This window comes from Empidonax traillii, unplaced genomic scaffold (assembly GCF_003031625.1).
Source record: "Empidonax traillii isolate 1590-97213 ecotype Southwest subspecies unplaced genomic scaffold, ASM303162v1 scaffold1056:size198982, whole genome shotgun sequence".
Classification (NCBI taxonomy): domain Eukaryota; kingdom Metazoa; phylum Chordata; class Aves; order Passeriformes; family Tyrannidae; genus Empidonax; species Empidonax traillii.
This window is the reverse complement of record NW_020956249.1, coordinates 83,486-108,220: the sequence shown is the minus strand read 5'-3', so window position 1 is coordinate 108,220 and position 24,735 is coordinate 83,486. Positions and strand designations below refer to the sequence as shown.

General features: G+C 43.1%; 1 protein-coding gene across 2 annotated transcripts in view; it reads left to right on the top strand.

Annotated features, from left to right (window-relative positions):
* HS1BP3 (HCLS1 binding protein 3) overlaps positions 1-24,735 on the top strand; it is a 50,429-nt gene that overhangs the window by 3,089 nt on the left and 22,605 nt on the right. Inside the window, exons 2-4 of one of the 2 annotated variants that reach the window (XM_027904414.1) lie at positions 2,118-2,283; positions 11,455-11,677; positions 13,828-14,041. In XM_027904414.1, coding sequence (XP_027760215.1) covers positions 2,118-2,283; positions 11,455-11,677; positions 13,828-14,041 — 603 coding nt within the window. The remainder of the gene's footprint in view (positions 1-2,117; positions 2,284-11,454; positions 11,678-13,827; positions 14,042-24,735) is intronic. The other variant, XM_027904415.1, reaches the window with a different exon arrangement.

Sequence of the window (24,735 nt, the reverse complement as noted above, 5' to 3'; positions counted from 1 at the left end):
AAAGCAGGTTAATTTGCTGTTCATACTCTGTGTTAACAGAAGTAGAATCATAGACTCATTCAGTTTGGAAAAGACCTTTAAGATCATCAAGTCCATCCATTAACCCAGCACTGCCTCATCCACTACTAAACCATGTCCCCAGGTGCCACATCTACATGACCTTTAAATATCTCCAGGACTGGTGACTCAAGCTCTTCCCTGTGTTATTCCTGAGTACCAGCTGACAAACCTTTTTGCTGCCTAAGCTGCAGGCACAACTTCGGAGTAATACACATCTGGAGAGCATTTCCTCTGCTGCAGGTCTATTCTAAAAAACTCCACATCCAGCTGATTTTACTGGCAGGTGCCCTTTGAGTCAGCACTGTGGCAGAAAATGACAACAGAATCAGAGCAGACAGAATAGCATTTAGGTAAATACTATAAAATGTTGGTGATGGTAGAGCTGTTGTTAAAGCCCTAATGTTTTAAACATGGCTTGCAAAGAGGATTGGGTACAAAATTGGGACTGTGCCCTTGTTGGTTTTTGTCCTATTTATCAAGAACTCTCAAGATAATCTCTTTAAAGAGCTTTTTATTCAAGATTTGCATTGGAGATTCGGAAGTTGCCTTCTTGGGAAAGCTCAAGTTTCAAAAGAACTGCTCAAGTTTTAACATGATGAGAGAAGTTTTTTGAAACTTTGTTTGAAACTAGATTGTTTAAACCTCTTGAAACTGTATTTTAAATTCTATGCATCATGTATCCTTAGGGCACCTGTGTTAAGGAATCTAAACTTCCTAAAGAAAGAAGAATTCCACAAGACACCTCTGCAATCAAGAGAAGTCCAGGGAAGATGGGACTTCATATTCCCCATATAGTTAAGGTTAAAAAAGGCAGAAAAAAATGTTTACTGGTTCTAGTTTGGTTTTTTTTTTTTTAAATGATTCCTTCTCATTTCAATAAAAAACATGGATGCGCTTGGATATGTGATCAGAGAGTGTTCAACCCTTTGGATGATAAACTACTTTCTGATTCTGACAGAGGACTTGATTCCAGTGACAGCTGTAACAAGTGTGGGTTGGCATAAGGGTAACTTTGGGGAAGGAATCAGTGATCAGTTTGGTTTCCCCTCGGATGGGAATCCAGGGAAAGGTGACACCCTGGTTCTGTGGATCTGAAGCTGGCAGGAGAAGACAATGCATTGAGTGCTGCAGCAGCTCCCCTGTTGCATTTTCCTCCAAAAGGAGACGTTCTGTTTCCAGGTGGTTCTGACTGTTGGCAACTCTCAGAGGTTAATGCTATGATTGGTCTGTTTATCTGGGTATGAAAGGACAGGTAGTTTTGTTTCCAATAAGATTTTCTGTAGGAAAGCAGAGATGTTTTAACTAGTCCACCTTTAGGTGTTTAGCAACAAGACTATGTCAGGCAGTCAAAACCAGAAGGCAGCTCCAAGGGATCATGTCCTCCTCCAACTTGCTCAGTCCTGATAGGTAGTTGTCTAATTTTCCTCAGTGACCTTTGCAGAGGGACACTGTGGTTGGCCCATCAGTCTGCTCCAGCAGCTTCCTTTGTATTCCAGACTTTATTCTAGTTCTCTGGTTGGTTCTTCACAAACCTCAAGATGTTCCTGTGCTCCAGCAAGCTCCTTCTTCCTTTTGTAGACCCTTTTAGCTTATTGTTGCTGCCATTCCTGGTAGTGTCCCTAGACAAAGAACAGTTGGATAGGGCTTGGCATGAGTTGTGGTGAAGAGACCTTTACCTCAAAACAAACTGTGATGAGAGATCATGGGATCTTCTCACCTGTCATGCTGGGTAAGAGCACTTTCAACTCCTGTGAGTGAAGTCCTGTTCTGAAGGAATCCACGTCTTCTCTTCACAGGAATTCTGTGCTCCTGACCTTTTGTCTGCAGTGGGCAGTGGCAGGTGCTTTGGGATGGAAAGTCGTGGATAGGAAGAAAACCATGTCTAAATTTGTCCTGATGCAGAGTAGGGGCAGTGTTTGGGCAGGGCCTGTCTGATGTCCTGTTGCAGTGAGAGTCTTTGCACTGACTTCCCTGTGCTTTGAACTGGATCCTCAGAGAGGGTCAGTTGAAAGTCTTTGTGCCAATGCCTGAACTCTGCCTGTATTTTCTTCCCTTAGGCAAATTCAGAACACGCACACGGGGCTGGATTTGTCAGTGCCCGAATACCAGGAAATCCGTGGGAAGATGATGTCTGGCCATGTGGAGTATCACATCGTCGTCGTCACCCGACTGGCTGCCTTCAAATCAGCAAAGCACAGGCCTGAAGATGTAGTTCAGTTTATGGTAAGTATTTAATCAGAGCTGTGTTGTTACCACTTTCTTAATCAGCTTTGATTATTTCGATCCTGATGTAGCAGATACTTTGTCATCAATCACAGCCTCTCTGGGTCAAGGTCCTTGGTAGCACAACACAATCTGTACTATTTCTGCAGTAGGAGTATTCTACACGTATTAATTGAACTTTTTATTACAGGAGCTCAAAGCAATGATGACTGTTGTTGCCTTAAAGGCATTTGGCATTATGGGTCAGCAAATAGAAACCAATTAAGCTTTTTATAAGTCCTGCTACAAAATTAGCTTCTTCCAAGCACTTGGACTTGGTACATAAACTTGAAATAAATATATAATAGCTTACTTGAATGGATCTATTAGCCTTGGCATGGTTTTTAAAATCCTTAGTAAGAGAGTTTTACAAGGAAGTGTCCATATAAAACGTTATTGAGTTGGATTGTCTTTTTCATTATACCTGCAGAGTAGAGGTCTGAAAACATAGCACATGACTTGAACAGGTGTAATTAATCTCATCTATAACATGTGCATGTCCACTTAAGCTGTTTCACCTGGGACTGTCTATTGAGTTGATGGAAAAAGGTGCATTTAGGGTATGTTTTATATGGTCTTCTTCAGTGGCCTGCCAAACCACTCCCAAGAAGTGCATTTCTCTGTCCGTTGACTAGAAAGAGACCCATCCTGCTGCATGCTGTGAACATGTGCTCTTTTCACATGTTTTGGCAATAATTATAATGTCACAGCGATGTGAGTGTGTGGTTACCTGGTAGACCATTACCTGTAGTGTAACTCACACTCCATAGAAGGTAGTTTACAAGTGGTTATTTACACAGTATGATCTGCAGATAAACATCTGTCAGTGTTGTAAAGAGATGCTTGATGAGGAGAGCTCATTCATTCATTCCACACCTCATTCTATATATAACTTTGTGGTAAGAGCAGCAGCAGTGCTGGCGTAAGAGTCTGTTCTGTTCTCCCTCCTGGTCCCTGACTGTTTGTTCTCGCTCCCGCAGCGTTTCCTTTTGTGTGCCAGTGTCATGTGGCTGTTCCGTAACGTCAGCTGAGGAACTGGTCCTGGCTAAAAATGGGTATTTGGGGGGTTGTTATTCAGTACTGAGTTACACATATTTCTTGAGCCTGTGAGTTGCACAGCCCCATTAAAGTTTATTTTAGGACAGGGGAAGGGCCAGACATGGGCAGATGGGAGAAGGGGATGTGCAGTTGTTTTTTTTATGTAGCAATGCCTGTTTATGTTATGTAATATTATGTAATCTGACGAAATCCAAGGTGTTAAACTGGGCTATTGTCATCTAAACTCATTTTGCTTCATTTAAGAATAAGTTGATAAAATCAGATTGTCTATAAAGAGGATAAACAAACTTTCTACTGTGGCCCCCCGGCTTGCTGGGATTGTCTGTTCCCATATCTGCTCTCTGTAGGAGGATTTTTAGCACTCAAGCTAAATGAACCTTCCTGATTTCTCCTCTGGTTAGACTTCCTGATATTTCATTCTTCACGAAGAAGAAAACTGGTAGAGCCTGGTGGGAATAACATTTATCTCATCAGTTACATTTTTTTCAGCTGACTAAATCTGATACGTTACACAGTTTGTTGTGTGAGAGTAATTTAAAACCGTGAGCTGGGAGGTTGGAGGATGGATGCTTTGCATGGATTCATTCCGATGAGTTTTGTCTGTATGTATTACTGGAAGGAACAGGGGCATTCACCTGTCCTAACTTATCTCTCTAAGTTGGATATTTTAATATGAGACTGTCCCTGCTTTTATGGTCCGTGGGGAGAGGGGTAATGAGGTGACTCATCCTCTGGAAATGTCTCTCTTCTTTGACCATAAAGGGAAAGCATCTACATTTTAGACAGCTGCAGCAGGGGGCTTCAGCTCCAGGCTGAAATGCTTAAGGGTCAGTAGAGTTGCACACAAGTCACTGGTGCACTCAAAGCTGCCCTGGGATTTTCCACCTGGCCTTCAGAATGTTGTGGGTCTCCCATAGATCGTGTGTGTTATTTGCCTGCCGCACACAAGCCCCTTAGATGCCTGTTTCTAGGCAGAACAATCTGCTCTCTATGATTAGGTGTCTGCATTTGGTGGATTTCTAAACTCCTATCCCAGTCAGGGTAGTGCTGTCGGGAAGGATATTGGGAACTGAGCATCTGTAGTGTGGAGGAACCCACTTTGCATAACATACACGGCTGGTACCATTTGAGAAACTCTAAATTGTCTGAGGTGTGTGCACAGGGCTGGCAGGTGTGACTTGGGGGCATGAAAGCATTGGCACTGCCCTGGAACAGAGTGAGGTGAGATACAGGGCATCATCCAAGGTACCACTAGCTGCCTGCGTTCGGGTGAGTTGAATTTCAGTGACATATTGCCAAAATGTAGTGACTGTATCTGTCTGTCATGAGGGCTGAGGCACCTCCTGCATGTGGGCAATCTGCTTAAGCTGGAGACAAGTCTCAGCCCTGTGCTTCCAGGAGAGGTGAGCTGCACCCACAGTGTCAGTGCAGTGAATGTCTGCTCTGCTGGATGCTGTACCAGCACAAACAAGAACCACCACCCTTCCCCAGGGAGTTGCAGGTGAAGTGTAAGAGGACCAGAGAGCTGGAGAACAGTAGATAAGAATGAGGTTACACTGGGCAGCAGATCTAACACATCAAATTTGTATCAGAAAGCAGAGTGAGATGAGACACCTGAAGGAGCAAAAAGAAACTACTGTGTATGCGCTCTGGAGCAGGATGGGATAGGTGGTGTTGGGGTTTTTTTGGGTTTTTTTTGCTATTGTTGAAGCTGCCAAATTTGAGAGATTGGAGGAAGGAGCCTCACAGTGCTGAGGTGACAGGTAGGTCAGAGACAACAGGCAGGCGTGGTAGGATTTTCACTGGCTCTGCGTACATTAGTCCAATTTTGGCCACCTCGGGAGCCAGGGTCTGTGTTTTGAGAGCTCCTCCTCCCCCTCTGCCTCCCCCTGGAGCACCAGGTGAGTGGATTTTCCCTGTCCCGGTTCTCCCTTCCCTGTGCCAGTGCCGGCCTCGCTCCCTGTCCGGCGCCAGGTGGCAGCAGCGAGCGGGCAGCGAGGGACGGAGCCGCCTTTGCTGCTCCAACAGCGCTTCTGGTTTCCCTGGAAAATGATGGCGAGCAAGGCAGGAACGCCCTCTAAGCTGGCTGTGATCTCTGGGGTGCTGTTTGGGCCACACTGGATCGAATTGCAGAATCATTTAGGCTGGAAAAGACCTGTAAGATCATCGAGTCCAACCTTTGACCGATCACCACTTGGTCAGTAAGTGCCTCATCCAGTCATTTCTTGAACAGCTCCAGGGATGGTGACTCCACCACCTCCCTGTGGACAGTCCATTCCGATGTTTAACAATCCTTTCTGTAAAGAAATTCCTTCTAATGTCCAACCTGGACCTCCTCTGGTGCAGCTTGAAGCTATGTCCTCTTGTCCTGTCAAGATCAAGATATGATAAGGGCCTGTGACCAAAACCAGATGAACATCAAGTAGATATTCCAGATTTGACCTGTGGAGCCTTTACTAGACCTATGGGTCTAAACAGTCCAGAGATCCCTGTTCTCCAGCCTTTATATGACTATGCAAAATCAGTATCATAGCATTTCTAATTGAAACATTTGTGAAACATTAACAGAAGAAGAAATTAGCTTTTGTGATGACTTTACCATCTAAATTCTTAGAAACTGGAGGCATTTTTAATTTTAAAGAATGCTAATTGTAAAATAGGATAAATGAGTTGTAGAACTGCTTAACCTTAAGGTTATAATTGGTAATTGAAGGAAAAGTCAGCTACATTTCTTTCAAAGGTCAGAATACTCTTGCCCTATCGAAACAGGGAAATTGGTTTTCTCTTTGGTACTGCTGCTAGGGTGATATTTAATTACTGCCTGTGGATCTGCCATTTTCTGTGAGAAGAAGAAAAGGTTTTGTTTTTCTTACATACATTTCTTCTAGCCGCACCTTACCTTTTTTAGCAATTAAATTCTCTCTTCCCAGCCTTATTGAAAATCCACCCAGCCTTTAGTGCCGTCTCTTTCTATCTACACCCATTTTAATTGATTCTTTTTTACAAGTTATGTTTGTTAGTCAAGTTCATTCTTTCTCAAAGCTGAACAAATAACTACTGGTGTTTGACAGGCACAGCATAATTTAGGAAGGAGTTTACTATAGAACTGTCTTCCTCTCATAAAATGAGGGAGTATAAGTACGTGGGTGTGTATTCATTTATGTTTTCATCCTTTTCTGTTTGCATATGTTGGCCTTCTCTTTTTGGGCCTCAAAATCTGTGCATTGGAGTTGCTCTTTCCTGACCATACAGGTGTGTTGTGAAGATAAATACTTTCACCTTATAATCTCTGTGATGTGAGAGGGGTTAAAAAAAAAAAATCAATGCTCAGCATAGCAATGGATTCAGGAGCCTCTAAGAATTCACGTTGATTAAAAAGAAATATTTGAGTGCTTGCTCTTCTGCTGGGCAAAACAGATGGGGAGAACAGCATGTGGTCATGTAATTAAAATCTACTGTAATGCATACCCACGGGGTCACCAAGCAACATTAATTCTGGTATGGCTTGAACTGGAAGTGTCCAAGTGAAAGCTTGGGTTGTGGTGTCTGGGAGAAGGGATGCTTTTGATTGCTGTACCCAAAGCTAGTGGTTTTTTTAAAGGATAGTGTTGCTGGGTCTGCATTTTGTGACAGTGTTAAGAAGTGGGCTTTGTAAAAAGAATGTCACAGTAGCCATGTTTTTCATGAAATACTATAAAATCAAGAGTGCTCTTTGCTGGCTTGCATTGGGTGGCAAAGGGTTCGAGTTAGCTCTGAAATCTCTGTTTTGTTGAAACTTTTGTGGTAGATACAAAGCATATGAAGACAAGCTTGAGGTCAGAAATGGGGCATTAAAAGGAGCTTTGAAGGGAAAGGGCGCATGAAATCCCATTAATACTGAGTGGGATCAAATTCTATGCACAACTGAGAGTCCTGGGCTTGTATCCTACAGGCATTCCGGTGTGTGTACTTTCATGCGTGAGGTTCTTATGAAGAAGGGGGGCAAGGCACATGCATGAGATTTGAGGGATTAGCAGCAAACTTCAGGCTTTCACTTTGAACTTCCCGGTGGTTTTCTTAACCTTCCAGCTATATTTGATCATATTCAACTTTATTTGTTTCTGGTGAAAAAAAAAAAACAATTCAACCCATCGCTGTCTCTCTTTAAGTTCTGTGTTGGATGTTAATTGTTACAGGCAAATAGGGTCTTGACCTGGCAAATAGGCACATGCTTTGCTGTATTTGCATGATTAACTCTTTTGAAGTGAAGTAGATTGAGCCTTTGATACTGTGACTTGACAGAACTCCTTGAAGTGTATGCACTCAGGCTGACTTACAGGTGGTGGGGGTTTAGCTCCACAGTGTTCACAGGGCATGGAGGGGGAGAGGATAACTGCAGGATCAAGACCTGAAGGATTTACAGACAACAGAAGGAAAATATTTTAGTTTTAATCAAATGGGACTTTGTTTACTTAACTGGATTGATAAAATGGGGTTTAAAGCAGAGTTTATTTTTTATCCTGACGTTTTGGGCCGTATGATCCATCAGCTCTTTTCAAAGGGTTGCGTGATAACCAGGAAAAGCAAGATTTGATTTTGTTGACATGCTGGTATGCCTTTCTCCTGTAAAACTGGCAGAGGATGTCAAATTGAAAGGGTATAAAAAATTGTCAGAGCAGTGATTCCTCACTGGAAAGGTATGAGAATGATGTGGGTGATGTGTGGGACTTGACCTGAGAAAATACACCCCATGGAACTTGGCCAGCACTTTGGAAGGTCCCTGTGTTGCCTCTGTACTGCTGCATCCAGGCCTGGGGTCCCTAGGACAGGAAAGGCTGTTGGACCAGATCCAGAGGATGGGTACAAAAGTGGTCATAGGGATGGGACACCTCTCTTGTGGACACAGCCTGAGAGAGCTGGGATTGTTCAGCCTGGGGAAGGCTCTGGGGACACCTTAAAGCCCCTTGCAGTACTTGAAGGGGCTACAAGAGAGCTGGAGAGGGACTTCTGCAAGGGCTTGGAGGGATAAAACAAGGAGGAATGAACTTAAGCTGAAGGAGGGAAGGTTTAGATTAGATAAAAGGAAACAATTCTTTCCTGTGAAGGTGGTGAGACACTGGAACAGGCTGCCCAGAGAAGCTGTGGATGCCCCATCTCTAGAAATGTTCAAGGCCAGGCTACATGGGGCTCTGAGCAACCCAGATCTTTAAGACCCAGATTATTCTGTGATTCTAAATGTATCAGTCTGAGGTTGTTGGGCTCAGCCAGCCTTACTGCTGCATTTCCAGCACCAAACCCAAGGAAAAGCTGAGAACAGTGTTGAGGAAAGGTGTTGAGGAGCCAGTGGCTGCTGGGGTTTGAGGCACAGGAGCAGCGGGCGAGGAGCCTCAGCTGGCAGGGGCTTGCAGGTGCCAGCACTGGGCTTAGGCAAGGGGGAGATGGTTTCAGCTGGAGTTTTGAGGTCTCACTGGTACTGTGGGTTATTCCTGCAGAGGGCGTCCCGGCACTGCCGGATATTGGCCTGCGTGGCGTGGCGCAGGCTTTGGGGAAGTGCATTAGTATGCTTTGGATACAGTGCTGTCACACTTGGTATGCTGTGTCGCGTGTACGGTTGGTGGTGTTGTTCAAAACCCACGCAGACCCACAAAGGCTCAATTAGGGTGTGCATTTGCTTTAGGTTCAGTGGTGTAATTAGACATAAATTGAGATTTATGAATAATTTACGGAGTTTAATAGAGGAGGAATGAAAATTAAGTGGGGAAAGAAATAAGTTTGTGTATCTCAGCTCAGCGCTAAGAGTATTTTAAAACTGTTTTGGCATAATCTTGATTGGCTGCTGTCTTGTAATACTTTCAGACATTAATTTGGTATTTATTATTGAAGTTAATTAGATGTTAAGCGTTTTTCACAAATCAGACTCAGTTTTTGGGGGGGGGGGTAATAATGTTTATTCTTCTGAAAAAGTACTAGTAAATTCCTCACTGCCCTTAAATTTGTGCATATATAGTATTGTTGGGGGGGGCTCTGTTGTCATACACTCTTCAAAGTGCTACTGGGACCTAGCAACCTAGAAATGTACAGCAGTTCAGAATTCTGGAATTGCTGTCCTCTCTCATTTTGGGGTATCTTTTGAAGGGAAGATTGCCATATTCTGGAACATCCTCTATTGCCCTCACTTTAGTGCTTGGCTGGTGAATTGCGTTTCAGATCCTGCATGTGGAGCACAGTGGTACTGACACCTTCACTGCTTTCAGGAAATAAGTCTAAAGTACTTGTTTTTCATTCTCCTGAAGGCTCAGGTTGGGTTTTCTGCCTCAGATCTTTGTTACAGAGCTGCCTGCCTTTGGTGACTGGACACTGAACCCGCAGTGAACATTGTACAGCTGAAACACAAACACTTTTCAGATCAGCCAGCTTGGTTGATAATTACTGCAAAAGGCAGGGAAGTGTGAAAGCTGAGGTGGTTATTGCTCTTTATGCCTAAATCTGATTTAGTGAACTAGTCAAGGTGTGTCTGGTCATGTCAGGGCCTGTTCTCTGGCCTGGAGGGCAGCTCGCACAGTCTGGCTCATCTATGGTATGAAACTCTTACCCATCTGCAGGGGGTGTCACTACCCAAACTGGCTCCTGTGGGGTCCCTCTGCACCAGGCCAAACCTTGGGCTGATGAGTTATCTGGGGGAGTGGCAACTTTAAGCTATGCCAGGCATTGTCAGGTTCCCGTAGACACTGTTAAGGTTTCTAGTAGGCACTCTCAGGTTCCAGTGCCTGAGAATATGCCTGCTACTATTTAGTTTGCTGATATAGATGCAGTTTAGGGGTTCTGCATTAATCTATAATTAATTTCCCTTCTACTTTTGTTCTTTTTGTTAGGTTGACTTTCTTTTATCGCTTTCTTTTATCATCTGGTGAACGAACTCTGCCTTCTTCCATCCCAAGATGTGATACTTGAGTCTCTCTATATCCATCTCAGTATGTGCAATACTGCACACATTTCAGTATTAATGAGGATTCACTTCACTAGAGTTCACCATTGTGCTACAGTTCACCATTAACCATGTGCTACAGGAGGGTAAGAGCTGGGCTCTAGCAGAGTACCTGTGCTGTATGCACTCCACTAGCATTAGCTTTTTGGGCTGTTTATTTTCATCTCTGTATTCATTAAAACACATTCATAGATTATGGGAGCATAGAAGGCCTTGCTGAATATATTACCTGTGTAATGCCACATGGCATGAGGGTCAGTCTCCTTTTCATCTGTAACATCACTTAGAGATAGGGTTTTGTTTGTGTGTGGGTTTTGTGTATTGTTTTTTTTAAGGTACTGGATTTAAAACCTAATGTGACATAGAAGCCACACCTTTTCTAACCCAACATTCCCATAGCTGTTGCTTTCCTTGTAGTATCTTGAGCCTTATTTCTCCTCAGGCTTCCTGTCTTTGTGTGCAGAAGGAATGACTCCACTCACTGTTGGCATCATCTTGTATGAGAACCTGTAGGCCATGGCCAACTTGTTGGGTTTTATTTTCTCATGGATAAACTGAATAATCAGCAGTCAGCTGAGGTCTTTGCTCTTAGGTTTCTGTGTTATGTGCTCTGCAGGGCAGCAAATGTGCCAGTTTTTTAGGCCTAAACAGCCGAAGGACACCGTAGCCACAAGGAATGAGAAATGGGACGTCTGGCTCAATGATGAAAAGGTTCAGGTAGCTTTCTTCATCACATACCTACCTGGCAGGGCTCTTCTTCCTGTCTCTCAGGACTCGGCATCACTTTTAGTGGACAAGGATTTCTGCTGTCAGAAAAGTATCTGGAGCAGTGACCCTCCCAGTATTTCATTAATGAGTCAGACAAATGGATGTTGGGTATCTGGCAATGAATGAACTCCCATTCCATTAGGCAGTAGATTTTAATAACAGAACTAGAAGACCAGCAGTGATGCTTGGGGATTCACTGGGTACATAACAGGCTTTTACTGGGCTGTATGAAAAGCTCCTTGCTTGTTTTTCCACTTCAGTTTCCATGGTTAATGTTTCACAGCACTTAAACCACTGCTTTGCTGCTCCTGTCTCCCCTGTAAAGAAACATACCCAGGCAGCACATCTCATTGCAGGTTTCCAAGAAGTACAGCGAGATAGAAGAGCTCTACCAGAGGCTGACAGCACGATATCCACAGGCTTCTCTTCCAGTCTTGCCTAGAAAAGTTCTCTTCGTGGGGGAATCTGACATCTGTGAACGGAGAGCGATGTTCAATGATATCATGAAATCCATCTCCAAAGATGCGGATCTAGCAACGAGTCCTGAGTTACTGGAATTTTTAGGTAACTAAAAGATGTGAGTGTCCCCTCTCCCATGAATGTGCTTGATAAAGGCATTTGATTCTGGTAGTCAAAAACTAGAGAATGCCAGAATAAAGTCTGTCACAGAAAATATCCTCATGCGCATCGTTTACAGTGCTGCATAGTCTTCTTTGACAGTGTTTTCCCCTCCTCTCTGTAGACACATACCTCATTCAGAGGTGTTGATAGATACCTTCAAAGCAAGCACTGTGTTGTCCTGTCTCTGATTTCCTACTGTAAATCACAAACATGTAACTCTAGAAGGCTAAATAATCATATATTGTCAGTGGAGAGATGGACACTGAAGGTACTGTTTTTCATGCAAAGTATTGATTCTGAGAAAGATTTAAATAAAGGACAGATTCTTTATTAGCTAAACACATTCTCTGGCCCTCTGTTTTTTGTTTTTTGTTTATCTTGTTGCCTTTTCTAGTGATTCATATAGTTCCTTTCTTATGTCCCTTGGGGATAGAAGGGAATCACTGAATGAATGGAACATATGGGCTCTCTGCTTCTAATTCAACTGAGAGCTGCTGAGCAGGGAATACTCCAGCCCAGTGCTGTGCAGGATTCTTAGTGGAGTGTTAGTATTAAGGAAGTGAAGTTGCAAGGTGCTAGCAAGTGTGAATAGCCCATTTTGCAAAAGTGTCAGGTGTGGCCACATTAGAAGTTCTGTGAAACTGGCAGCTTCCTAAAGTCAAGGGGGACAAAGCTGTGTAATACTTGGTAAAATCCTTTTGCTAATAAGGTTTTGGGGTGGTTTTTGTTTGGGTTTTGTTGTTTGGTTTTTTTTGTCTCTGGCAGTGTTCTTTTGAAAGTAGACCCTCTGGACAGAGAATTCAGAATTCATGTCGATTGATCTTGGCATGCTGATTAACCTAACAGTAGTGCACATGTCTGCAGGTAAACTAGGCTGGACTGTCTTTATACTGTGGAGAGATTGGGTGCAGGTAATGTGATCTGCTCATCGAACTCTGCCTTAGAATAGTGTAAGTCTCACCCTACCAAAGTAGGTGGAATTCAGTACATACACTGCAGATCCTCAGGCTGCTTGTGTGTGCTTTCCCGGAGACGTGGTTGATATAGTCAGATACTGAGGGAGAATCAACATGGTAAAACACAGATAACTGTGGGGATAAGATAAGCAGCATCCTAACATTCACTGCCTACCCTGACCAGTGCTCTCTTGCCTATAAGGGGAGCATAAGACCACGTAGTGAGCGTGGACGCCCACACTGAATCAGTGAAGTCTGCCCTGGGTGATTTGGCAGATGCAGACATAAAAAGATGGGTGAGATGAGTTTCCCATGCCATGTTAGTTGAACAGTCAAAAGGATGAAACCATTAACTTTATCCATCATGGTTTTCACTAGCCTGTTTATTTTTTACCTAGCCTCATTATTTTAAATTACTTCCCTGGACATCCAGAGACTTGACAGCAAGGAATGGTTTTCTCCTCATTCTCCTGAGCTCTGCATATGACAAGTATGGTGAGAAGACAGTTTCATGTTTCAGTTGCCTGAATTTGCTCAGTTGGATGGATCTTGCGTTCTGAAGGGTGTTAGAACTTCAGGCAACATTTTTGAGTGTAAATTGAAGAGCTGCTGTGGAAACTTTTTCTTGCTGTCCAATGCTCTAATTTTAGCCCAAGTGAATTAAATAAATGTCAAAAAGTGGATTTCATCTCAACTAGCTATGTGGAAGTTGGCTATCTACATCTAAGCAGAGTATTTACAGCCCCTGTGTAGCCCGTGGAGAGAAAAAGGCACTTCAGAGAGAAACTTCTTATAAGACTTTATTTGGATGGGATGAATCACCACATGGAAAATCTGTTTTTTCCGTTGGATATAGAGGGAACATAAATAAGCAGATATGACATGCACTGCTGTGTCTCAGATAAAGGTTCATTTCCTCTGCCTTTCTCTACTTAAAGTAGTTAAGTCAGTAAACAGATCAGACACATAATGACACATAGCGGATAAAGGGAACAGTGGAAATGTTGAAAGAGTTTCACAAAAACTGATCATGTCCTTCATTTTTCAAACAAAACCATCAATAACAGGTGCAAGGTGTTAAAAAAATTAGTCATTTTCCTGTGTACTCAGTTTTGCATCTGTTATTGTATCTTGCAGGAACAAAATCTTCCAGTGCTGTTAACTTCAAGGGTAAAAACATGCCTGATGACAAGGACAAAGAAGATGAAGAAAATGAGGTGATGGATTTTTTCAAAGAGGAGAAGACACCTGACTTAATCTCACAGCTTTTATCAGTGCAGAATGTCAAAAAGGGGGAAGAAAAAGAAGAGGAAGAGGAGGAAGAAGTTCTAGACCCCCTTGGTATAATCAGGTATGGCTGCTAGTGCCTTTGTTATTTAGATTTTAGCCTAGTTTTCTAAGTAAGGCTGTTCTGTGTCACTGTTCCCTCATCCCAACATTTTATTACATTGACCACTTTCAGCTGAATTTCACAGAGGAGGAGAGGCCTCTGCAGTTCGTGAAGGAGGTGCCTTGGTAGAGGGAAGAGCCTTTGTAATTGTTCTTCAGTGCATTCTTCAGGAAATCCAAGTGACAGGGACATTATAAATGCCTTGATTACAATCCCAGCTACAGGAGGCACTTAACTGGGTGCTGCAGGGCTCTACCACGAAGCATCAATGGATCAGCAGGATGTGTTGTTCTGGAGTACACTGGTGCTTACAGTGTCTGGAACTGCTTTTGAGCTCAGTTGTGTCTACAAGGAGGTAAAGTTAGAGCATCTTAAAGACCAAAAGAGCCAACATTTCAATCATAATATTCACAAATAGGCATTTCTTTCTTTATTCCCTTGTCTGAAGGTGCTTAATGCCACTAAGGCATAAGCAATAACAGCTTAAGAAACAGTAATTAAATCAAAGCTTCCTGATATTAGTATCTGGGTTTGTTTACCTAGCCAGTAATTTTCAGGCAGTTATTTTCTTCACTTCAAGATGGAATTCCTAAACCGTTTCTACTGAAGTCTGGAAGCAAATTTAGTTTCTCGTTGGCTGCGATCATGAGTACCAACGACTTTTTTAGGGTGCCTCAGGCTGTAGATGTCCAAGTAGAAAAGGCTTAGCTGTTCCTGATCTTCAGTAAGCACTGACTGACTCAACTGAATTGTTTCAGCCACTACTGAATGTTCTTTGTCTTGGATCCAGACAGTGCTGTCAAAGTGCTTCTTCATAGCAATGGGCAGTAACTGATAATAACAAACCAGAGCCCTCTCTTGGTGTTTCCCAGTGACACTGAATCATTTCCAGGGGGTCATTCACTCTAGGTTCTAAGCCTTTTTACTTGAAGTATTTGGTCATTTACATATCACCAGAAAACTTTGAATATTATTCTTTTGGCAGAATGTGCTTAATTACTCAGCATCAAAATCATTCTTTTATTGTAGAAGAGTTTAAAAATTGAAATAACTATTTACAAGGAGAAGCTAGATAAAGCAGTACTTCCCACAAAATGGTTCTTAGTTGGTAAGTTTACAAAAGAAGCTGTCCTTTTTTGGATAAGAAAATGATCTATTGGTTTAGCAGATGCAATGTTATATTTTCCAACTTAAAACAAGTAGAAGTTTAAGAGAACTTGCCATGCCAAAACAAGCAAGAAGTTTGCTTTTCTGCTCTGAACAGTTTGACATAGCATTTGAAAATCTTGATTATTTTGGTCTTTTAATGCACTGAAGGATGACAAGATCTGGTATTTAATCCTCATTTAGCTTATTGCTTCCATTCCTTTCAAGAACAGAATTCTTACTGAATCAAAATAACTTCATTTATATAAGAAGTGTGGTCTTCACTGGGACAGAGCTGCAGCGTGACATGTTCTGCAGTCAGATGTTTTTCACTCTAAACCAGTGGTTGACTGTCTATAAAAGAAATCTGCATATGTATTTATTATTATTTTAATAAATCTCTCCTGTACAGTGTTGAGGCAGAAACATGAAAGTGGAAATGAGAATCCTGAGTCTGATTTTACATGGGCTGTGTTCTCATGTAGCTCACCCTGCTTCCATGGAAGATATTTTCAGCTGACATCAATGGAGATCAGACTGTACATAAGCACTGTGTACCAGCTCTGTGCCATATGGTAGTAGGTGTCTAGGTAAGAGGCCAAAGGCAGGAGATTAGTTGTCAGTGGATGTGCAGTTCCCTGGGAACCGTTTTAGGCTGTGTTCTATGCCTGTTAAAGTGTTAGGTGCTTACATGCATTGAAGAGGGAGCTGCAGGCCTCACAGCTTGAGTGCTTCAGATGTGCTTGAAGTTACTTTGGGATGGAAATGAATAAAACGGGAAGTGACACAGATAAATGTGTTTAGTAGTAAACTGCTCTCTAATGCCTAGTAAATTCAGGATAAAAAGGAAAAAAGAAATCCATGAGCCTTTCCTCTCTGAAAAACCTTTGAAAAGACATAAAGTCAGCACTGAAGCAAGCCAGTCCATCCCATACAGTACTGGTGGCCAGAGTGCTTTGAGCAGCAGAGCTCAGACCTAAACTGAATCATGTGTTTGGCATAATCTTACAGGTTTTTTGCTTTCTGGATGAGGATGAAACTGCTCCAGTAGCACAGGCCTCCATATGTTGTCAGCATGCTTCATTTGGTAACAACTTCTCCTCCTGGGCCAGAAGGCTGTGATTTGGATTTAGCCCGGCACTGCTGCTGTGCTGCTGAACCACCTGATATCCAGTTAAATATACTGGCCTTAGGGGTGAAATGCTAAGCTAGGGCCTTTATTTTCTGGTTTTGTATTGTTGGTGATCATCCAGGTGGAAGCTCATAATGGCTTGGTTCCTTTTGCCTGGAGGAGACATCCCAGTTGTGCTGATGCTCTGCCTCGCATTCAAGGCTGTCTGAGTTACTCTTTGATGTCAGGTGGGCAACTCACTTGCCAATTCAGCTCTTCAGCTTTTGTGGGTATTAATGATGATCTACAAACTTTGTGTTTCTTTGCTCTATGCTTCTCATGCCTCAAAGCTTTCTTTCTGTGTTAGCAGGGGGATCTTGGGATTCTTAATAGCAGAAAGACTGGATTTTTTCTTGTCCAAATCAGGAGCATACCAAAAACTGTAATACATGCTTATGGTTAAGTTTTCAGCTTTTAACACCCCTTCTCCTTAATATTTTTTATCCCAGGCCTGGTTCTTCCTAGAATAAAGGTTGCTCAAATTAAGTTACATTTGTGGGGTGCAGTTTTGAAAATAATTTGAAATAAGTTTTCTCTTCTTCATTCTCTGACTTTCATGATGATTTGGATTATTATCCTTCCAATGTATTGTCACCAGTTACTCTGCAAGTTCTCCTGGACTTTTGTAGAAATTTTTTCAGCTCTCATAGCAAACATTTTTTTTTAAAGTGAGCATCTTTTTTTTTTTTTTCATTTTATTTTCTGGTAAATCACACACATTTATAATATTTCTGTTGAAATGTTCTAATTCCCTTTACAAGTAGGAAATCAGATATATATTTAACTCTACTTTGTAGGGACAGTGTTAGGTATAGTGACTTACCTTTGTCACCACTCTTTTTCTTCTTTAAATCCATTTATCTCAACATTTGCAGATATATAGTTTTAAGTCCTTGGTAGGCTACCATGGTGCTTTGGCAATACATCTGGGTTTTTAGAGGTTCACTGTCTTTTAACACGACTGTGTTTTAAAAGATTTTCCTCATAAACTGCAAAGTAGTACTGTGAGTCTAGTCACAATTGCAGGGGGTTCTCCAACTGGAATGCCTTTAGGAATGAATGAAGCAAGAGCACTAGATCTGAAAGAGGCTAATGCTCTGAAGGGCAAGGCAAGGAAGACAGACACAAGTTGGATGTTCTGTTCACCTGCAGCCAGAGTGGTCTTGACGGTACTGCTGAAAATTCTGCTTTGGGAAAAGGTGTAATTTGCCAGTGGTTTGAGGGCTCTGGATTCCTGTGAAGCAGGAATCCAGAGCAGCACCAGCACTAAGTCAGCTCAGCTGTGCCAGGGTGCCCTGGCTGGGCCTGACTGAGCAGTGTCTGGCTATGTCTATACCACTACATTCTCCTGTCCTCCAAATGTGGATTGCTACATCCAGAATGCCCCACTGGAAATGGCTGCTGTCCTGTGCTGCCTCCTGGGCTGTGATTAGGATGGCTTAGGAAAAGACAGGTTGTCCCATGCCAGGGTGGGTACTAGGGACTGAACAGCTGAACTGTTGAACTGAGCTCCTGTGCTCAGGCCCAGGGTGGGAAGGAATTAATAGAAAAGACTGTAAGGCCCTGAGCTCCTCTGCCCACTGCTGTGTTTGCTCCAGTCTGCCCTCAATGTTCCTAAAGTTTTGCTTTATGTAGGGAATTCAGGCATCCAGCTGTGGACTTTCTTACTTGATCCAAGCAGGATCAAGTTAGCAATTCTGGTCTAAATCTTACAGCAATTTAAAAAACACATCACAGCAACTGAATTTGGTTTTGTCATCTTCCTCTGTGGATGAAATGCATGGTTTTATTGTTTATAGGATAAAGCCAAGAGCTTTAGCATCTCTCTCCTCTCACTTTGTAGTTAAAACAACTCAAATTAGTATTTGTATTCAGTTTACTCCAGTAAGAGAGCAACTGATTAAAATGCCTGTGAACCAGCTCCTCTGGACAAAGCAGCAACAATTTTGCAATTTTGCAAAAGGACTGTGACTGCCTCATGGGTTAAAACATGCAGCAACCCTCTCAGTGCATGCATTTCTTCAGCTGCAGTTAACTTCTGAGGTAATGTTTGTTTACCATGTTGGGAGAACCCACCTTTTCCTGTGCTTTCCTTTCCTGTCTTCATCAGCTCTCCACAGCCCTTGCAGGAACCTCTCCTCCCCATGTGGTTCCTCCCTTCCGTCCTTTTTCCTTTGCCTCCCTAAATCTTCCAGTGACAGAACATACTTCCTAAGCCTTCGGTTTTTCCTGGCAGATTGCACAGGGTCCAAAGGTGGGTATTCCCCAGGCAAGAGTTTTTTTGTCTCCTCGTGGGTCCTGGGGAGTTTCTGTCTCGACTCTCTGCCTTTGCTATTGTTCAGAGGATTTCCCCTCATGTCTTCTCCCCATCCGAATTTGTGCCTTTCCTGAGGAATACAGACAGACACGTGGGTGGGTGGAAGCTTTGCATCTGTTGTGTTTAAATGCAGATACAGCTAAGTCTTGACAATAGTTAGGAAAGGATGGGGCTGGTGAGGGCTGACCTTTTGGAGGCCTTCTGCCAAAGGTTTTTAAATGCCTTGTAGCTGGTTGTAGCTGGGGTCAAGCTCAAGCACCTCCAGTGGCAGAGGTTTGCCGTTGCTGGGTTTAGTTGGTAAGGAGATTATTAAAGGACTCAGGGCCTTTTCTGGCTGCAGATGAAATGGGTGATGGTTTTGAGCAGCAGATTGGCAGGGAATGAACAGCCAGGAGCCAGCCCTGGCCTTACCAGAGCCCTGCAGAGCCAGGCAGGCTGCAGGAGGTGGTGGGTTGGCACACAAGCCAGGAGTTCGTCCTGGTTGTATCCTACACCTTCGTGTTTCCCAGCCCCTTAATGACAGCCAGGCTATAGTTTGACTGTTCATCCCAGTACTCCTTTCCCTTGCCTTTTCTTCCCTGTTGTGGCAAAAGAGCCAAGGACTTCTTTGGGGAAGAAATGAGTGGCATCATTTGATCTTGCTTCCTCTGCCTGAAACCTTGGGCCGCTGAGAGTGGCTGATGAAGCAGCAGAAATTGGCTTAAGGGGAGTCCTGTGTTTAGCGTCTTTCCAAGGGGTTTTATTGATGCAGTGCCCAAAGCTGTAATAGGTGAGGCCAGTGTACTTGCTGGTGGATTTTCACCTCCAAGGAAGAGAATTTCTGCAGGCTGGAGTGGTGTCATGGCACAGCTGCTGTCTGCTGGACAGATGGTCTGGAGCAAACTTGTAAAAATGTCTGTTCAGCTGCTGTGCCTTCTGGTCCTTGGTTGGCAGGGTTGTATTCCTGCCACTCCTCAGGCATCTTCCTACTCCTCAGCCACTCACAAATTCACAGCTGCCTTTTGGTCTAGCCAGGTATGTGTGTGACTTCCCCTCTGAATCCAGTAGGATTCATACGCAGCAGTAGAAACACTAGTCTGTTTGTCTGGGTCAGCTGAGAGAGTGTAAAGGTGTCAAAACATTAGAGAAGAGAAAAGATACAGGTTATTTTTTCTTTAACAAAATTCAGATCATTTAAACAATGAAAGAGAGAATAAAGAGCTTTGTTTTCCCAGCAGTGTGTGTATCTGCACTCACAGCTGTGAAGCCTTCAGAGATTTGAACAGGCAGATCTTTATTTTCTGTTGGTTGTTGGGTCACAAGCTTAGGTTGCAAGGCATGCTCGACCATCACTTTGCCAAGTGACACAAGTATTTGTCGCAGTTCCAATCCAGCTGCTGTTGGATTGGCAACTCACCAAATCCCAGTAAACAACCCCCTGGTCCTCTACTGACAGTTGAAATTTTTCTGAAAACCAAGGACATAGTCTGGTGTGGTGTCAAAGTGAGAAGAAAGAAGAAAAGAGAGCAAAGAAGTCTTTATTACTCTCCCAGTTAAAGGATAAGCCTCACTTATTTTTCATAAATTGCCTGCTCTCAACCCCTTTTAAGGGCAACCTTGTAGCCTCTTGAAGATGTTTTGACTGAGTGGCTAGAAAGTTAAGTAGGATGGCAGAGATGCTTTCCTTGCAGGAGTTCAGTCCCTCCAGTTTATCTCTCCTGAACGTTTTTGTTTTTGTAGGTGCTTTGTGAGTGGTGTTTTACTGCAGTGGGCTTTCCTTTCTCTTATGCTGCCAATCCCATCTCTTGAGCACAGCTTCCAGTGTGTTTCTTTAATGGAAATCTTGCTGTCACGTCACAGATGGAAGGTTGAGGGTGATTGAAAGAAAACAATGGAAAATGAAAGCATGTTTACCTGCTGGATCTCACAGAATAAACCATATTCATTCTGTGTTGTCTTCTGACTAGAAGAAACCTGTTTTCTTGGAAGAACTCCACCAAGGCCTGTGCAAGGGGTGCAACTGAGAACCTTTCCTAGCTGCATTTTCCAGCCATGGGAATCAAGTTGGATGTGTGAAGGATTTAGTTCTTTTCTCTCATTCTTTGGGAGGGCCAACTGAGTGGAAGTGCACTCAGGAAAACTGAGGTATTCTGGTGTCCCGGGGTTTGTAGTTGCAGTGTGTTATATCCATAACCAGTCCTTCAGGAGAGGATATTGGACAGGTGATTGCTGTCATGTCTGCTTCTGACTATCAGAAAGATCTGTACCTTGGGATCAGAGGTAGGCAACTCACACTGTGGGAGAGGTTTGGAGAGGAGTGGATACATAACTTAGAGATCTAAAGTTGTCTGCTCTGTGTTTTCTTGTATTCTGGAAATAGTATTTCCCTGACCTAAGGAAAACTTGTGAGTCCTTCCCTGTGCCAGCGTTGTCCTTATCTACTTTCATATTTTCCTGTCTAGTGTTGGATTTTTGGTCCCATGAGATTATGCAGTCATTATTTCCCCAGGTTTTTAAGTAATTGCTTTGGCTTATGCTTCAGTGGTAAGTTTCTGTCATGACTGGCTTGAACGATTCCAGTACATAACACAGCTGGAACACAAGGATCCTTTGGGAAGGAGTTTAAGTAATTATTTTAATGTGCTTCATTTTCTTTCTGATTAGAACACAGAATATACTTTAATGGGTTTTATAAATAGTTAATTTGTGTTTATGCCATCATCCTAAACCCAAAGGGCTGAAAATAGCTCTCCAGTCTGTGTAGTGTTACAGCTGTGTGTACCATCCGGTGGTGTTTTCAAGCAGAACACAAATGTAACTACACCTGGGATAAAATGCAGCAAGGACCTAAGAGCTTAGTGCAACACCTCATTGCAGCATCAGACTCTAAGTGAAGAACACTTAATTGAACTGGCAATGCAGAGGGAATTGCATCAACGTAAATACCCAGTCTGGAATTTGACCAGATTGCTTAAGTAGATAGTCTGCTTTTAAGGAAGATTTCACACGATTTTTAACAGACCTGGTTCATTGTTTACAATGTACTAAAGCAATAAAACTTACCACACACACTTATCTGTATATAGAAGAGCTGTAAAGCCAAGCAATGTCAGGGAACTGGAGTGAAATACCATTGCCACTAGCTGGCACCAGCTTTCAAATAATTCCCATAGTCCTCTGAGTGAACTCTCAGCTTTTGGTTTCCCCATCCTGTTTGACAGCAATGTGCTGGCATTTGTAGCAGAACTAAGCAGCACTGAAGGCACGCAGGAGCCGTTCTCCAGGCGTATTCAGTTACTTAACTGAGACAGGTTCGTAGGAGGCGGGAGATCCTCTAGAAGGGCCATAGGATAAATTTATGACTACACAGAATCAGAAGTGTGTCTTTTTTTACCTCTGCTTTGGAAGGGAATTGAACATGATGTAATTGGGCAGATTTAAACATGTTTTGTTTCATGGACTTTACAATAATAGGATGACTCAAGTTCTTAATTAGAATAAAAAAGCATTACCTCATCGATGAGCCTACTCCTTTCACCACGGCACTGAGGGGGAATCTTTAATCGATAGATGCAGGGAACTGCTCCTAGATGAGACAGACTGCTAATGAGGGATGGATTCAGAGCTGCCCTATGGCTTTTCTGTTCACCAAGTATAACACAATTGTTTGCCTTAGAAGAAGCTGTCTGTGGGGTGAATGTGTGCTCAGTTTAAATCGAGACATGAGACTTGCTTTTCCTTTCATCTGATGCTGTCACGTTCCTAATTCAGCAGACTTAATAAAACCATTGTTCCCTTTTCCCCATGGATCTGATGCAGACATTTCTGTCTTTGTTTCAAAAGATCAAAGAATCAGCTTTTGGAAAACCGTTTTTGGAGGCAATCTGTAAAACTTTGCCAAAAATGCATGAATTAGCCATTGTAACTATAGACCAGTACTAATTAACACACCTGGGGATCACATTTCTTCCTACTGCCCTTGCAGCAGTTGGCCAGGTCTGGAATCATGTGAAGTGCCAGTTAAAGGAGGTATGTCCCTAAGGACAGACACACAACTGGGACTCAGCAGCTCTTCATTTTGCACTTGAATTTCTTGGGTCATATCACAGTACTAAAAGGTGAGATCTCTCCATTATCCCTTTGGTAAAAGGAATAAAACTGATTTTGTAGATCTGCCTGGGGAAAATAAAGTCTTCATTTCTTTGCACAAAAATGTGGCATTCAGATAGTTGTTAATGACCACTGTCATTGAAGTGAAAGAAATGCTTTCCAGTACCTTCTATAAATTTTGGAAAGACTCAAAACTTTTCTTTCCATATTGCCTGAGGTGCCCAGTCATGTCCAGATCATAAGGGGGTTAAGATTTATCATCACAGTAAAATAAACAGCAGTGGTAGGTGATTTGACTGTGGCTAAACTAGTAAATAAAAGCAGACAGGAGCTGTAGTGTTGCTTTTGCCAACTAGAATAAAGTAGCTTCTGTCCAACAGCTAAATCCTTCTGCTCCTCAGAGCAAGTTGGCCATGTCCAAAACAGGAAGGGCCCTAAGCCTGTAATGATCCCTAAACTATGTCCAGGCGTCATTTGGGAAAGCAATAATTAGCCTGGGCCAAGTTCATGCCAGGAAGCATGCTAGAAACTCTCAGGGCAGTTACTGTGTGCCATTATCTCAGTGCAAGCTCTGACTACATTTATTTGCTGGTACACGAGTTGGCTTTTTGTTGCCAACAGGGCAACCTGAAGAAAGTGCATGTTTAGGAGTCAGAACTGGAGCCATTGGGATGCTGTAATGAGGCTTTTCTTGGTGCAGGCAGTAATGAATGTATACCTGGCACTTGAGGATGCTCTGTGATCATAAACCACCAAGGGCATTTTGCAGCAAGCGTGGAGCTGGCTCCTGTGGTTGCTCTTAGCTGGCACTCTTTTGGATGATGGCACAGCTCAGGAGCTCACCAGGTACTGGATGGGTGCAGCCTGCCTCTTTTGGACTGTAACAGAGTTCAGCCACGTGGGTGTGAGCTGTGGTGGCTTGGAAAAGGTCTTGACTTGGGTTTTTGCTAGTATAGGCTGTTTTCTGAGGTCTGCTCTCTGAACCACGATTTTCTGTAATAACTGCTGCTTATTGGCACAAGGCACAAATGGGTCGGAGTGGCTTGGATGGAAGACTTCCAAGCTTTCTTCTTCCTTTATTGCTTTTTGTCTGTGATAGTATCTGAGGCGTACTTCAAGGCTTCATTAAACACAAAACATAGTGTCATGCTCTCAAAACCAACTTATACTATTATCTAGACCCATTTGCAACAGACATCTCATTTTTCATCTATGTGATGTGTTATCTGCCAGCATAGGCTGTTGTTGTGTATAACGTTCTTGTCCTGGAAGCTTGTTCCCGAGTCATCCATCTTACTTTTCTTGGCTATGAATGACAGAGCCATGGCCACTACTGTCCTGTAATATGAAAAAAAGCAAATGCATTTTCAGGAGGCTCCTGAGGGCTAACCCTCTCTTCCTCCCTCACGGGCAGTTACTGCAAAGCCTGACCTCACTGGAGTTGTTTTTATTTGTTCAGTGGTGCTGCCAAGAGACAAGGGCAGTGCCACACAATGTGGGATGCTGAAACGGGAAGGAGAAGCGTGTGGTCCACAACTGCTGGCCAAGACCTCAGAAGAATTAGTTTTCAATTCTTCATTTCAAAGACATCCTGTTTAGGCTGCAGATAGCTCACTTCTGGTTTTGAGGACCTCACTTTATTCCTGATCTGTGAAAGAACAGTGCTGGCATGCCCTGATATGCAGTGGTGCAGAGAGAGTGAATTCTGAAGGGTTGTGAGCTATTTGGGCTCTGTTGGCAAACACAGCGGTTTGCTGGCAATAAGCATTGTTTTAGTTGCCCTTGGGAGGTGGTGGGAGATGTCACCCAGCCTGTTGTATCCCTTACTCTCATGGGGAAACATCCTTGGTCTGCCAGTCATTTTCCAGCCGTTAGCAGCACAGCACAGCACTGTTGCTCAGAGGAGGGATGCAATCATGGTACTGTTCTGTG